General features: G+C 49.3%; 1 protein-coding gene across 8 annotated transcripts in view; it reads left to right on the top strand.

The window, feature by feature from the left end:
- Window positions 1–14943, top strand: part of PAX5 (paired box 5) — a 212210-nt gene that overhangs the window by 95797 nt on the left and 101470 nt on the right. For 2 of the 8 annotated variants that reach the window (XM_084990016.1, XM_084990020.1), the window contains exon 7: window positions 11542–11598. The exons of the other annotated variants lie outside the window; for them this stretch is intronic. In XM_084990016.1, coding sequence (XP_084846142.1) covers window positions 11542–11598 — 57 coding nt within the window. The remainder of the gene's footprint in view (window positions 1–11541; window positions 11599–14943) is intronic. 8 annotated transcript variants of the gene reach the window in all.

Genomic DNA, 14943 nt, shown 5'->3' with positions numbered 1-14943 from the left:
ACATTTTCACTTGTCACGCACAGATCAGCAGTACCTGCCCTTTTGTGCCAGTTTCTACCTTAATTGCCCTGGGCCTGGGCCTATCTCACTTGAACCTGTTTTCAGGGCTCTTCTCATCCACTCACTCCCCAAGTCCAGGATCATCTCTCATTGCATGTCTTTAGGATACTTCCTGAGCACCTACTGTGCACTAGGTATTGTTTAGGTACAGCAAGAAACAGAGAAGACAAAAGATTGCTGTCCTCATGGGGCTTCCATTCTCCTGGAACAAAGATTGCATCTGACCGGAGGCCTGGGAGTTTCTGCAGGTCCAAAGCTGATTCTCCCAGCTCGAGGGTCTGAGCATCCTGCCTTCTTGCAGTTTACTGGGATGGTGGCACGTCCTGTGTCCATTCTCAGATGTTTCCCCCTCAAAACCTGCCCCCCTCCTCTAGTAGCCTGAGGATGTCACTGCGGGCTTAGGGCAGCTTGGGGCTGCTCCTGGGGATTCTGCGCAGGCCTGATTTACCGCACCTCCCCTCGCCACATGTCTTTAAAATTACAGTGCCCATTTCCTGCTGAAATAATTTCCACAAAGAGTGGCTCCTATTACCACAAGAGGCGTGCAGACGTCATGATTTATTATTATTTATGGTCCCAAGGCCTTGTTTATGCAAGACGGGTTAGGTGCGTGCGATAGAAATGCCATTATGCAAATGACATTGAATGTCCTTACTGCGCCTAAATAATTTTTGTGTTGGACGATTAAACCTCATCTGTTATTGATATGGGCTGCAGTCGGGCTATTACAGAGTCCCAACAGTACTTACTCCCAGTAATGGGAAAATTGAGAGAGAGAGAGAGACCCACACAATTGCCTCAAGTGGGCCGTGATGGTCTGGTAGGAGGAGAACATCTCGGCGGCCCCGCCGAGGGAGCCCGCAGACTCCGTGGATAAATAAGGAAGGCTGCGCCCGGCCATAAATTACGCCTTGGGTTTGAGTGGGTGCCTTGGAGGATTTGTGGCCTTCCATAGCGCGATTTAGCTATTTGATTTAGCCAGGGGACTAGGCAGCCCCGCCCTGAATTCCAGGGCAGCCCCCGTGCCTGCGGAGGGAGCTGCGCGCGGAGGGGAGGGCGCAGTGGCAGCGGGTGGCCGCCGCCGCCGCCAGCGACACAGGGCATCCAAGCTGCAGCGGCAACGCTACCCTCCTGCCCGGCCCCTACTCACCACCGCCTGTCTTGCAGAGCTCTCTCTCTCTTGCTCTCTCCTCTCTCCCCTCCTTTTTTTTTTTTTTTTTTTTTTTTTTTTTTTGACACAGCTGTGAAGTCCCATTTTGATCAGTGTTGATAGCTTATGAATTCCAAAATTGACAAAATTTACAGAAAAATGAGGATAATCCATCTTCCTTAGCAGCCTGTCAGGAGCTGGCCATACTTCATAATCTCCAATTACAGATGCTATTTTCCGACATTTACATGCAGATATTAGAACCAAATGAAAATGAGAAACAAAGAGAGAATGGAAATGCAGCTATTTATATGTATAAAAGACAAACAGGTAAATTCGAGACGTTTAGATTGGATTTGGGGTCCCTTTAGGAGGCTGGAAAGAGACGCCTCTGAGCACGTGGGGTTTCAGAATAAAACGGTGAGACACGTGGCCTTGCCAGGGCCAGACCTGCTGGTGGTCCACTGGCAGTTTGGGTTAGCAGTGGGTCAACTCTGCTGGAAGAGTTGGGGCTGCTTGGTTTGGGTGGGGACACAGAGGGCATCCCCCAGGGTTTTAGGGGGCCCTGGGGGGGAGCACCCAGAGCTCATGCTAAGGCATCAAGTCCACATACCTTTCACAAATGAATGAGTTCAGAGCCTCGGACATTCGTTTTCAAAAAATGGTGTGTGTGGGGGGAGTGGGGTGGGCGTGGGGGAGAGAGGCAGGAAGTGCCACAGGAGCCGGTTCCCTCTTGAAGGCAAATTTCAGAAAGTCGGCACGTTCTGATGACCCATTTAAATGCCCCCTGAGTAGAGGACGAGGGAAGATACTACTTTTTGTCAAAGGGCTCTGGCCAGGTGCACAGGGAGTTGCATCAATAAACTTTTAAAACGGGATATAAATAATAAAATTAATGGGGGGAGAAGGCGTTCTGATATACGGATCATCTGCTTCCTTCTCGGCTAATCTGGCTGAGAGAGGAGGGCCTGGGAGGAGGCTTTGTAATGAAAATGTTCTTCCCATAAAATTGAAGGGAGAACAGCCTTGTTGCCCTCGCAGCTGTATGTGGCACTGGCTTCTGGAAAGCCGGGGATATTAATTAGCACTGCTTTGGATTAAACTCTTCCAACCATGTCGAATGGTACGATGTTTTTCTCTTTGTGAGCTTGACATGGGTGGCAGGGAAAAGTCTGCCTGGGCTTTCCCAGCTTCCCGTTATTACTGAACTTTTCTTTTTATTGGGGGGCATCAAACCTCTTCTTCTCATGGAAATGAAAAGGAGAGATTTCAGGGTTTTCCTGGGCAGTTGGGCAGAGAGGCTGTTAAGTTGGAGCAGGCGGAGGAGATGGAGATGGTTTGATGGGGAGGTGGGAACATCTCTGCCTTTGGCTTGAAAGCTTTTGTTTATTTGTGGGAAGCCTCTTTCTAGCCAGCAGTTTTATATTATTTGAGGTTTGATTTGTGGGAGAGAGGTGAAGGAAATAAAACCAGGAGGCTAAATTTAACATACATGTATGTGTGTGTGAGAGAGAGAGAGTGTGTGTGTGTGTGTGTGTGTGTGTTGGGGAGGGATTGTTAAAAATCAAGCTCAAACCAAGCCTTCAATAGTGTTTGTTTACATGTCCAATCTCAAGGCCAATGGCTTGAGAATGGTTATTATGCTTTCTTTCCAAGTCTGAAATGCAGGAGTCATGAAATTAACACATAACTGCAAAATGCAAACATGCCTTCAGTAATTAAAAGCTAAGACTCTTCTTAAGTTAACCTTGATAAAGAGACGTATAAACAGAAGCATCGTTGTTATTATGCTGGTGTTGTCTCAGTCATTTACATTAGCTAAAATTTGGGCTTACACATAATGGCTCAAACCTAAGCTTAAGGTCTCCTTCCTTTAGTTTCTCATCTTCCTAAAAGCCAGAATGTCATCTTTAGTAAAGAATACAGAGCCTGGACCAAGCAAAGTGTCGGATACCTGATTTTTTCTTAACAGTGTGAACAGTGTCACATGTTTTTGTTTATTTCTCTGTGGTTTCCCACTTATATTAAGATCCCTTGCTAAGGTGACATACGTCTGAACGAGCCTGTCCTCTGAGTTCATCATTTCGGCTGCCCTCTGAGACTAAGTGGGAAGAATAAAGGATGATATTAATACCTTCATCCTGGAGGTCCCCCTTGAGCCAGGACGTGAAGGGGCAGCTAGACAGGGATGGGAGGCGAGGAAGGGAAAGGGCACTCAGGGAGGAGGGATGGACTTGTTCCAGGCGGAGGGTCGGGAGCAGGCGGAGGGTCTGAGGAGGTGGTGAAGCCTGTGCAGGTGCTCCCGGCCTTGCAGCGGGCCTCCCCTTCCTGGGCCCTGTGTGTCCCCATGAGCACTATGGAGTGAGGCACTGTGGGGTCATGGCGAAAAACACAGACTTTGGGATCAGAGGAGTCCTGTGTCTCACACCCCCTGTGCAGCTCACTCCACACCCTTGTCTCTGTTTTCTCATCCGCAGCAGGAAGGGCTTGCTGACAGTGGTGGACAGTGGTGTCTAGCGGTGTTCAGGACCTCAGGCTTGGAGTTGCATTGCTGGGGGGTGACCTGGACACATTCTATTGGCTCCTTGTGCCTCATTTTCATCATCTGTAAGGCAGGGATAATAATATTTACTCCATAGGGTCATTGAAGGATTCAGTTAATGCATATTAACACCCAAAGCAGGAGTTCCTGTCGTGGAGCAGCAGAAATGAATCCGACTAGGAACCAGGAGGTTGTGGGTTCGATCCCTGGCCTCACTCAGTGGGTTATGGATCTGGCATTGCTGTGGCTGTGGTGTAGGCTGGCAGCTGTAGCTTCGATTAGACCCCTAGCCTGGGAACCCCCATATGCTGTGGGTGTGGCCCTAAAATAAAGCGAAACAAAACAAAACAGAAAAACACCTAAAGCAGTAGTGGTGTGTACTACGCATCCAGAAAATGCAGTTACTCCTGACTTACTCAATGTCTGAGGGTTTAGGCGAAGGCTGGTAGGGTTGTCTGAATCAGAGGCAGAATTAGCAGTGGGAGGCTTGGTCTTCTTAGCCTTCTTTTTCTGGCAAGGAAAAAGAAGCCTTCTTAGCCGTCTGTCTTTTGTACGATGTTTGTTTGCCTCTAGCAGACCTTGGTGACAAAGAAGGCACACCTTCCCAAGGCTACCTGTTTGCCTTTCAGAATATTGCCTGTTAGAAAATGGTTTCTTTCTTTTTTTTCCCTATGCCCATGGCCTGCAAATGTTCCTAGGCCAGGAATAAAATCTGTGCCACAGCAGAGACAATGCTGGATCCTTAACCTACTCGGCCAGCGGGGGACACCCAGCAACTTCTTTCTGTTGGGGAGCAGAAGGGGCATAGAGGCGGCCTTTGGCCTGAGGAGTATGTGTATATAAGTGTGAGCACATGCGTGTTTGTCACCAGTCCTCAGAGACAGGGCAGAGGTGTGGGAAGAGGCATCTGGGCTCACCCTCCTGCCTGCACCCTGTTGATCTTGCAGCACAGGGGCAAGTCTTCATTTCTTTATGCCCCCAGGTTAACCCTTCTGTCTTCTGGCCATTGGGAAATAAGTCCAAAAGAAAGTAAGCTCTGGAGTTCCTGTTGTGGCTCAGTGGTTAACGAATCCGACTAGAAACCATGAGGTTGAGGGTTCGATCCCTGCCCTTGCTCAGTGGTTAAGGATCTGGCGTTGCCATGAGCTGTGGTGTAGGTTGCAGACACGGCTCAAATCCCGCATTGCTGTGGCTCTGGTGTAGGCTGGTGGCTACAGCTCCGATTCGACCCCTAGCCTGGGAACCTCCATATGCCATGGGAGAGGCCCTAGAAAAGGCAAAAAGACAAAAAAAAAAAAAAGAAAGAAAGTGAGCTCTGAGCATTTGGGGATGTCCCCACTCCTAGACCAGGCACTGTAGGAAGGGGTTGCCTTGCCTTGTATATCCCTTGGTAGCCAAGAGGCCTGCCTTCCACTGAGAGTAATGGGCCTCCCTGCCCTTCTCCCTGCCCTGTAGCAGGATGGGACAGCCAGGCCCCTGCCCGGAAGAAGCTGGTGACATTTGGCTGCCCCACGATGGAGCTTTGTTTTTGGAAATCTCCTTCCTCTTCTCCACATCAGGATCTGGATGGCAGAGTCTGAACAGACGCCAGGGCTCCGAAACAGGGAGTCCTCCCCTCCCTCTTCCACACGATTTCCTCCCACTGCATCTCGTTATCATTCAGGAGGCCTTGGCTGCTGGGTCTCGCCTTTCATCCTCCAGAAGTGGAGCCTTGTGCTCCAAGCCTTGTCATTTCCTCTCTTGCCTTTGGGACAATAAGAGCCAGCATGCTCTGCGCCTTCTCTTCCTGTTCTTACAAATTTCTTGAGGTTCAGAGCGGGCCCCCAATTCCTTTGCTCCTACTGTCTTTCAGCTTCACTCAGGACACGGCCTGCCCAGCCTACGGGGCGGGGGACCCAGGTTCAAATCAGGCTGCGTGTGGGTGCCTCCTCATCTCAGAGGGAGAGCAGACATGGTGCCATGTGACGGGGATAAAGTAGCACAGGACAAATGTCCTAAACAAAGTGCAGGGGGAAATGCCAGGGACTTCAGAGAAGGAGATGGTTTATTTCAACCAAAGAGACTCACGGAAAGCGTCCAGGAGGAGATGGCATTTGAATCAGGCCTTAGAGGATGCGATCTGGGTTGGGGAGAGGACGGAAAACAGGGTGAGCAAAGGCATTGAATGGAGTGACTCAGAGGTTTGCGTGTCCTCTACCTGGAGTCAAGGGTGGTGTTTTGGAAGTAGGTAGATCCAAGTTGAAGTTGAAAAAGTAGGTTGGGAGTTGGATTGGGGCCTATATGCTTTGGGTCAAAATTGTCTGGAGGCAGTGAAAGGCCAGGGAGGGTTTATAAGCACAGATTGGTCTGGTTTGCAAATAGCCCACTGGTTAGGCGTGGGTGAAAACGAATGCTTTTTAAAAAATCATATACAGGAGTTCCTGTCATGGCTCAGTGGTTAACGGATCCCACTAGGAACCATGAGGTTGTGGGTTTGATCCCTGGCCTTGCTCAGTGGGTTAAGGACCCAGTGGTGCTGTGAGCTGTGGTGTAGGTCTCAGATGTGGCTCGGATCCCACGTTGCTATGGCTGTGGTGTAGGCCAGAGGCTACAGCTCCGATGGGACCCCTAACCTGGGGACCTCCATATGCCACAGGAGCGGCCCTAGAAAAGACAAAAAGACACACACACAAATCATATACAGGCGTTCCCATAGTGGCACAGTGGAAACGAATCCTACTGGGAACCCTGGCCTTGCTCAGTGGGTTAAGGATCTGGTGTTGCTGTGAGCTGTGGTGTAGGTTGCAGATGTGCCTCGGATCCCGTGTTGCTGTTGCTGTGGCTGTGGTGCAGGCCGGCAGCTGTAACTCGGACTTGACCCCTCGACTGGGAACCTCCATATGCCGCAGGTGTGGCCCTAAAAATAAAATAAAAAAAAATCGTACACAAAATCACTTTCCATTTCTAATGAGCTTGTGGTGAGTGAGCGCTCTGTTGACTATGAGAATAGCATGAGTAAACCAGGTGATGAGATGACAAGAAAAGCAGAAGCAAGCCTCTTGGGCCCCAGGAGGATGTTTGTTGGAACTGGGGCCCCAGAGAGCACACTCAAGACCAGCGTGGGGGAGGCCTGAGGACTTTGCTGTCGCCAGAGCTGAGTGGCCACCGAGTGGCTGCCTCCGGGAGCAGTGAGTTCTTCAGCGAGGAGTCACTAGTGAGGTTTGAGCATCAACTAAAGATCAGCTTCTGTAACCCCCCGAGCTCCTGTGGGTCCTGAGATTTGGGGCTCGCTAAGATTCTCTAAGTGGCTGGGGGAGGGGAGGGGCCCTCCAGATTAGTCATTGCTGGAAAAGTTTCTCCCGGACAGAAACCACAATATCTGAGTTCAGGCTCCTCCTGGGGACCTCCCCTGTTTTCCCATACCACCTGGGAGTGTGTCTGGGGGTGGGTGGGAGGGGGCTGGGCAGGCTGTAAACAGAAGAGGGAGAAATGAGTCAGTTAAACTTTGCACATCTCTTCTTGGAAGCCCCTTGATTCCACTGCAGACCCAGGCATGGGCAAAGTTCCGCAGAAACAAATGAATAACGAGCATGTCTTATTCATTCCTATGGTACTTTCTGATGAATGAAAGCACTTTGGGATCGCTTAGTCTCTCAGTGACCCTGGGAAGCACCTTTGATGCTGTTGGCAGAGCCAAGGCCATAGTACCTGTCCCAGCTCATTTGGTTCCACAGGCATTTATGTCACATCTGTTCAGAGCTGGGCACTGGGCCAGGAGCTGCTGTCACAAAGATGAGGGCGACCACAGCCCTATCTTCATGAGCTTTGCGTTGTCGTTGGGGAATGAGAACCCTGAACAATTAAGTGACAAGGCAGAGTAATAAGTGCAGTGGTAGAGATATGCCCACTTCAGGGTTCTAGGAACAGAGCAGAGGGGAAAGTCATGAGGGCTTCCTGGAAGAGGGAGACCATTCAGAATTCTTGGCAGCTCTTCCCCTTAGTCAATAGTGACTTTAGCACTTTGTAGACTATGAAGTACTTTTGCAGGCATCATTTGTAGTCCCTCCATTCAGCAAACATATCTTTTTTTTTTTTTTTTTGTCTTTTTGCCATTTCTTGGGCCGCTCCCACGGCATATGGAGGTTCCCAGGCTAGGGGTCTAATCGGAGCTGTAGCCACCGGCCTATGCCAGAGCCACAGCAGCACGGGATCTGAGCTGCGTCTGCGACCTACACCACAGCTCACGGCAACGCCAGATCCTTAACCCACTGAGCGAGGCCAGGGATCAAACCCTCAACCTCATAGTTCCTAGTTGGATTCGTTAACCACTGCGCCATGACGGGAACTCCAGCAAACATTTCTTTTTCAAGTTTGAGTCATCTTTATTTGTCTGAGTGGGATGGAAGGCTAAAACCTTGGTTTTTGTTCTTTTACTCTTTTTTAAAAATTAAATTTTTTTTTTATTTTGAGATAATAGTAGCTTCACAGGCAGTGGGAAGAAATAATACAGAGGGATCCCATATACCCTTATCCAGTTTCCCGCAGCGATAACATCTTGCAGCCTCACATTGGGATATTGGTGTTGACAGACTCATTGGGATATTAGCCCTGAGGACTAAAAACATGAGAACCAAAAGGCCTGCTCTCAGTACTTGACATTCTTAGCACTCCCTGCACTGGGTGACATATCCTCAAGGTACAAATGCAAAAAAGAAAGGAGAACACGCAGTGCCTGGCCTAGTTCCCTGTGGCATGCACTTGGCTGTGTTGGTCTTGAACCCTGTCCTCCTGGCCCTAGGGCTGGTGGGCTTCTGCCCACCACACTCCTGCCTGATGACTACCAGGCAATACCTTCACTACCCAGAGGGTGTGGCCTAAGCCACATCATTCCACCTGGTGACAACAGACTCTGGTGAGGCCTCAAAGCCAGAAGGGCCCTGATGGTTCTGGTCCATCTCCCTCATTTGATGGCTGGAGTCATTGAGAGAGGGGAGGGGTCTGCCCCAGCTTGCCTGGGAGGCCAAGGCCAAGCCAGGTCTCCAGGTTCACTGACAAAGGGTTTAATCCTTTGAAATCAAGACAGATGCAGTGTTGTTTGCAGGTTGAAAAAGTGAGGAACCTGGAGCTCCTGTCGTGGCGCAGTGGAAATGAATCTGACTGGGAACCATGAGGTTGTGGGTTCGATCCCTGGCCTTGCTCGGTGGGTTAAGGATCTGGCGTTGCTGTGAGCCGTGGTGTGGGTCGCAGATGCAGCTCAGATCTAGGGTTGCTGTGGCTCTGGTGTAGGCCGGTGGCTACAGCTCGGATTAGACCCCTAGCCTGGGAACCTCCATATGCCGCAGATGTGGCCCTGAAAAGCAAAAAAAAAAAAAAAAAGAAAAGAAAAGAAAGAAAGAAAAAGAAAAAGTGGGGAACATGGCTTCTCCTAGTTTGCAGATTTAGAGCTCTCCCTAGCTGAGGTGTAGGGTTGGGGGTGTGGCTGGGGCGCTTCACAGATGAGGATGTCCCACCCTAAGTGTCTGGGCTTTACCTTCAGGGCTAACAGCAACATCTTCTCGAATTTTAACTCTGCTTCAGGGTAACAGCCTGGCCCAGAGCCTGGAGTTGGCACACCTGGGTTCCCCTGTCTGAGCTCCAACTCTGCATCTGCTCCCACCTCAAGGTTCCCAAGGATGTAGTGGACCTGCAAGAACTTTGCGAAGTGGAGGGTGCGAGGCAGACAGGAAGTCTTATGTTCTTGCGTTTGGAACCATGGGATCCCTGAAGGTGGAGGGATAATGACCTTCAAGAGAGCAAACGCCTGGCTGTCCTCGGCCCCTTGGGTCCTCTGAGTATCCCACAGGTATCTGCTGGACCACAGATGCTGCTGGCAAGTGGTACCAGGAGCCAAATATGTGCTGTTTGGGCCTTTTGATTTAATTATGGAGAGTTTCAAAAGTAGATGGAGTAGTCTAATCAACCTCTGAGCTCCCATCACCCAGATTCAACAATCACTGACCCCCAGCTCGCCTTGTTTCTTTTTTTTTTCTTTTTTCTTTTTCCCCCCTTTTCTAGGGCCGTTCCCACGGCATGTGGAGGTTCCCAGGCTAGGGGTCGAATCGGAGCTGTAGCCACCGGCCTAAACCACAACCACAGCAATGCCATATCCGAGCCGCGTCTGCGACCTACACCACAACTCATGGCAACGCCGGATCCTTAACCCACTGAGCAAGGCCAGGGATCGAACCCGCAACCTTATGGTTCCTAGTCGGATTCGTTAACCGCTGCGCCACGTCGGGAACCCCCTCACCTTGTTCCATTGATAGCATCCCCATTCCACTTTTTTCCTTAACAAACTTCATTGAAGTATAATTTTGATACCGTAAAATTCTCTCATCTGAAGTAGATAAGTCAGTGATTTATAGACTTGTACTACCAACACCACAGTCCACTTCTGGAACAGGTCTATCCCTCCAAAAAGATCCCTTGTGTGGGTTTGCAGTTCATCTTCCCTCAACCCCAGCCCCAGCCCACTCCTGTTCCGCTTTCTGTCTGTAGATTTGCTGGTTCTGGACATTCCATTTATATCTGGCTTCTTTCAACCAGCATGCTTTTGGGGTTCACCCATGTTGCAACATGCATCAGTACCTTATTTTTTCTTATTGTTGGCTAGTATTCTATCACATGGATACATCACATTTGGTTAACCACACTATTTCGAAGCAAACTCTGGACATCACATCACTTTATTTGTAAATATTTTAGAATGGCTCTTTAAAACATGAGATCTTAGAGAGTTCCTATCGTGGCACAGCAGAAATGAATCAGATTAGTGTCCATGAGAACTCGGGTTCGATTCCTGGCCTCATTCAGTGGGTTAAACATCTGGTGTTGCTGTGAGCTGTGGTGTAATTTGCAGACGTGGCTTGGATCCCACGTTGCTGTGACTGTGGTGTAGGCCGGCAGCTACCGTTCTGATCTGACCCCTAGCCTGAGAATTTCCGTATGCTGCAGATGTGGCCCTAAAAAAATAGCAATAAAATAAAATAAAAGATGAGGCCTTAAAAAGCATGCCCATGATCCATGATACCGTTATCACACCTAAAAAGTCAGTCCATCCTACCATGTCATCAGATACCCAATTGATGTTTACATTTCCAGTTGTTTCATTACATGCTGTAAGTTTTTTTTTTTTTTTTTTTTTTTTGCAGTTTGTTTGTTGGAATCAGGGTCCATATTGCCGTCAATTGATGCATCTCTAAGTGTCCCCTAATATATAGGATCCTCCTCCATCTCACTCCTCTTCCTTGGAATTCATCTGGTGGATAGGGAATCCATACTTTGTCCCATGGTCAGTTATAGAGGCAAAGAGCATCAGCCATGGAAGGGGACTTAGAGATCAAGTGCCAATTTTCAGACAGACGGGGAAGCAGAGGCCAGCGAAGCAGGAGACCTACCCCCGGGCTCCCATCCCACCCGCTGCCTCAGGCATCCAAACCCCTCTGTCCCCTCAATCTCAAGTCATCAGGCCAGGCCTTGAGGATATGCCTCCCCTGTTCTAGCTTCTGTCCTCCTCTGGGTAGGTGTGTAGGTGGGCAGGTGTCTGGTCCCTCAGGATGAGAGTGGTTGGCCTGGCTCTGGTCTAGCTCCTGAGGGCCACCTGAGGCCTGGAGGTGAACCAGGAGGAGCTCGGCAGGTGATGGGGAAGCCTTGTGGCCCCAGGTGGCCATTGGAGGCAGCCAGCCCTGCAGCCTGCCCCCTGCACAGCCCTCCTTCGTGCTGCCCTCCTTCTCACGTGTCTGTGTTTCTTTTCTCCTCCATGCTATGGCAGTGGTGCCCCGTGCTGATGAGACAATACTTGGTGCAGCCCCAGGCAGTCCTTTTCCAGGTAATTTCCTAGGGACCCAAATGACACCCAGCACCCATTTTCCTGGGGCACGTGCCTCCTCGAGTCCCTCGTGGGATTCCTTGCCCCAGCGTGCTACTTAGTTTCTGAAATGCAATCCTGCTGTTTATCCTTCAGATCCTCTAGTCGCCCCGGCAGGCAGGCAGCAAGGAGTTAGATTCAAGCGCGTTTTATTAATGAGGAAAATGGGGCTCAGAGAGCTGGCCCGGCCTGCCTGAGGTCACACAGGGGAGAAAGAGGCAGAGTTGGGGCAGGAACCCTGTGTTATTGCTCCCAGTTCACTGTTCTTTCCTCCATGGGGTCAGTGGCCGTAAGTGATGCAGATAAAAGTTAGCTAAGGAAATCCATTCCCCTCCCTGTAGCTCAGTTTTTCCAGGTTGAGAAAATGACCCTGAGCATCCTTCTAGTTCAGACATTCGAGAGTACAAGACAGTCTGTCATCTGGAGCCTGGTGTCTGCGAGGAGGGTGTGCCCACCTGGTGGGCTTGACCTTGAGGCCTCCCAGGAGTCTGTGGCAGTAGGCAGAGAAGTTTTATCCCAATTGGTTATATTGGAGTGGACGATTTGTGAATTGCTGTTCATTTCTCTTCCTGGGTCACAGTCAAGGACAGCACCAGGGGGCCCTGATGGGAAGGGAGCAGGATCCCAAAATGACATCTTCAGAAAGAACTCTGAGAGCTTGAAGAAGTAAGGATATAGAACACAGCTGTTGCCTGTGGCTGTCGGTGGCTGGAGGTCCAATGAAGGGAGGAGGGGAGGCTATGTTCCCAAAGGCATAGGTGCATCATACAGCCCCATTCAGCCATTGGCTTCTCAGCAATGAGATATGGAAAGAGATGCCACTGTTACCAGGAAAAGAGGCACCAATAATGGGTTCTCTCTTATCTTTCTCTCTCCTGATCTTCCCTCTCCTCTTTCTTTCTCTGTCATTCTTTCTACCTCTCCCATTTTCAAGTCCCATTTTCAGGTTTTCACAAAGGACTTGAAGTGTCCTACAAAATAAACATATATCAAAGTTAGTTAAGGCTGAAAAAAGTTAAGAAATTATGCACATAAAAGAGTAAGATCGTTGCAAGAGATGCCAGCCATGATGTGGTTGCAATGATTGAACACTGAATTTGATTGAGCTTCCTGGCAACCAAGGCAAAGAGGGATTTATAGTGGTTTCTAATGTTCCTGTTGTTCATTCTGAGGCAAAGTAACCATTTGTCAGGAGAGAAAACGTTTTTTTTTTTTTTCCTGGTAGTGAATTGTAGGAGATATTGACACGGAATTTGAATATTCTAATGGGCATGTCTTCAGAGGTTTGTTTTCTTGGCTGTACTTGCGGCATGTGGAAGTTCCTGGGCCAGGGATCAAACCCATCCCCCAGCAACAACCCAAGCCACTGTAGTGACAATGACAGATCCTTAACCCACTGCACCACAAGGGAGCGCCCAGAAATTTTTTTTTGGAAAAACGTTCTTTGGGAGTTCCTGCTGTGGCTCAGCAGAAACAAAATCTGACTAGTATCCATGAGGGCACAGGTTAGATCTTTGGTCTTATCGAGTGGGTTAAAGATCCAGCGTTGCCATGAGCTGCGGTGCAGGTCGCAGACATGGCTTCAATCCAGCGTTGCTGTGGCTGTGGTGTAGACTGGCAGCTATAGCTCTGATTCGACCCCTAGCCTGGGAACATCCATATGCCATGGATACAGGCCTAAAAAGACAAAAAAAAAAAAAAATTCTTTGTATGGCTATCTTTTTTATTGCCTCTAGCCAATGTCAAGTGCCTGATATTCTGTCGCAGACCAATGAAGGCACTTCCCCAGGGACTTCACCTCATGGTAGGCAAGGACATTATTTGCTGGTCTCCTGACTTAATGAGAAGTAGAGATGGGAGGTTAGTGGATTATTTGGTGCTCTTGTTCAAACACTCCCCAGTTAATTTTTGGCTGTTGTTGCAAATGCTGCTGGACCATACATTTATTCATTCATGCAGTAAACATTTAGGGGGCTCTAGGCTGTTCCATGTTCCATGCTCTCAAGGCAACCTAGAGGGAGATAGTCATTATAGGTGGTGGGAAGTATGACAATAGACATCTGTGCAAAATGACACCAAGTATGGGAACACAGACAAGGGAGTCATGAGTTCTTTGCAGGAATATGGGGCCCAAGAATGGCTGCACCAAGGAGGTGACATTGGAGCTGAGTATTGTAGGAGTTTTCTAAGTGGTTGAGTTGGGCTCTCCGGGCAGAGGTCGGATAGTACCTGGAGAGGCTGAGGAATAGTAGTCAGTGGAGCGAGATTCCAGGAAACCCAGGAGACTGAGGAGAATGCAGTTGTCTTTAAAAAATCACAGGCAGCTCAGAGGGACAGACAGTGAAGAGAAACTAGAGAATAATTACACACCAAATGAAAGGACAGCCTCCCCTGGCTCATGCAGGAGCAGAGCAAGAGCTGTGAATCCCACCAAAAAAAAAAAAAAAAAAAAAGAAAAAAAAAGAAAAAAAAGAGAGAGGGATTGGGGGACTTCCTGTCATGGCTCAGCAATATTGAAACCCAGTAGTATCCATGAGGATGTGGGTTCGATCCCTGGCCTCACTCAGTGGGTTAGGGATGAGGTGTCACGAATGTGGCTCAGATCTGGTGTTGCTGTGGCTGTAGTGTCAGCGGGCACCTACGGCTGCGATTGGACCCCTAGCCTGGGAGTTTCCAGAGTCCACAAGTGTGGCCCCAGAAAGACAAAAAAAAAAAAAAAAAAAAAAAAGAGAGAGAGAGAGGGATTGGGCTCCAGATCTGCCCTGAGGGATGGTGATGGTGGAGACATCAATGGCAAAGGGAGTGGGGGGCTGGTTTGTGAATCCAGCTGTCCCTCGAGCCCCAGTTCTTTAGGTAAGTTCACTTTACCTTCTGGCAACCATGGGCAGTTAGGGGACTGGATTTTTGGACCTCCCACTGCAGGTGTAACACAGCTCGATTTCACACCTTGAAAAGATGATTCAAACCCAACTGTTGAAGTGACTAGACCAACTTTGATACTGAATTTATTGGCTAAAACAAAATCAAATAGCAAATGTCCCCTCCATCTGGACATTAAATGAGTTAGAATTGGCCACCTGCCCATCGTTTTCTTTTTTCGTGTGTGTGTTTTGTCCTTTTTAGGGCTGCACCCGCGGCATACAGAGGTTCCCAGGCCAGGAGTCGAATTGGAGTTGTAGCCACTGGCCTATGCCACAGCCACAGCCATGTGGGATCCGAGCTGCCTCTGCGACCTACACCACAGCTCATGGCAATGCCGAATCCTTAACCCACTGAGTGAGGCCAGGGATCGAACCTGAAATCTCA

This window comes from Sus scrofa, chromosome 1 (assembly GCF_054392235.1).
Source record: "Sus scrofa isolate SSC_HxYL_T2T_F1_AM1 chromosome 1, Sscrofa_HxYL_maternal_Yorkshire_Landrace_v2.0, whole genome shotgun sequence".
Lineage (NCBI taxonomy): Eukaryota > Metazoa > Chordata > Mammalia > Artiodactyla > Suidae > Sus > Sus scrofa.
This window is presented reverse-complemented; position numbering and strand designations above follow the sequence as displayed.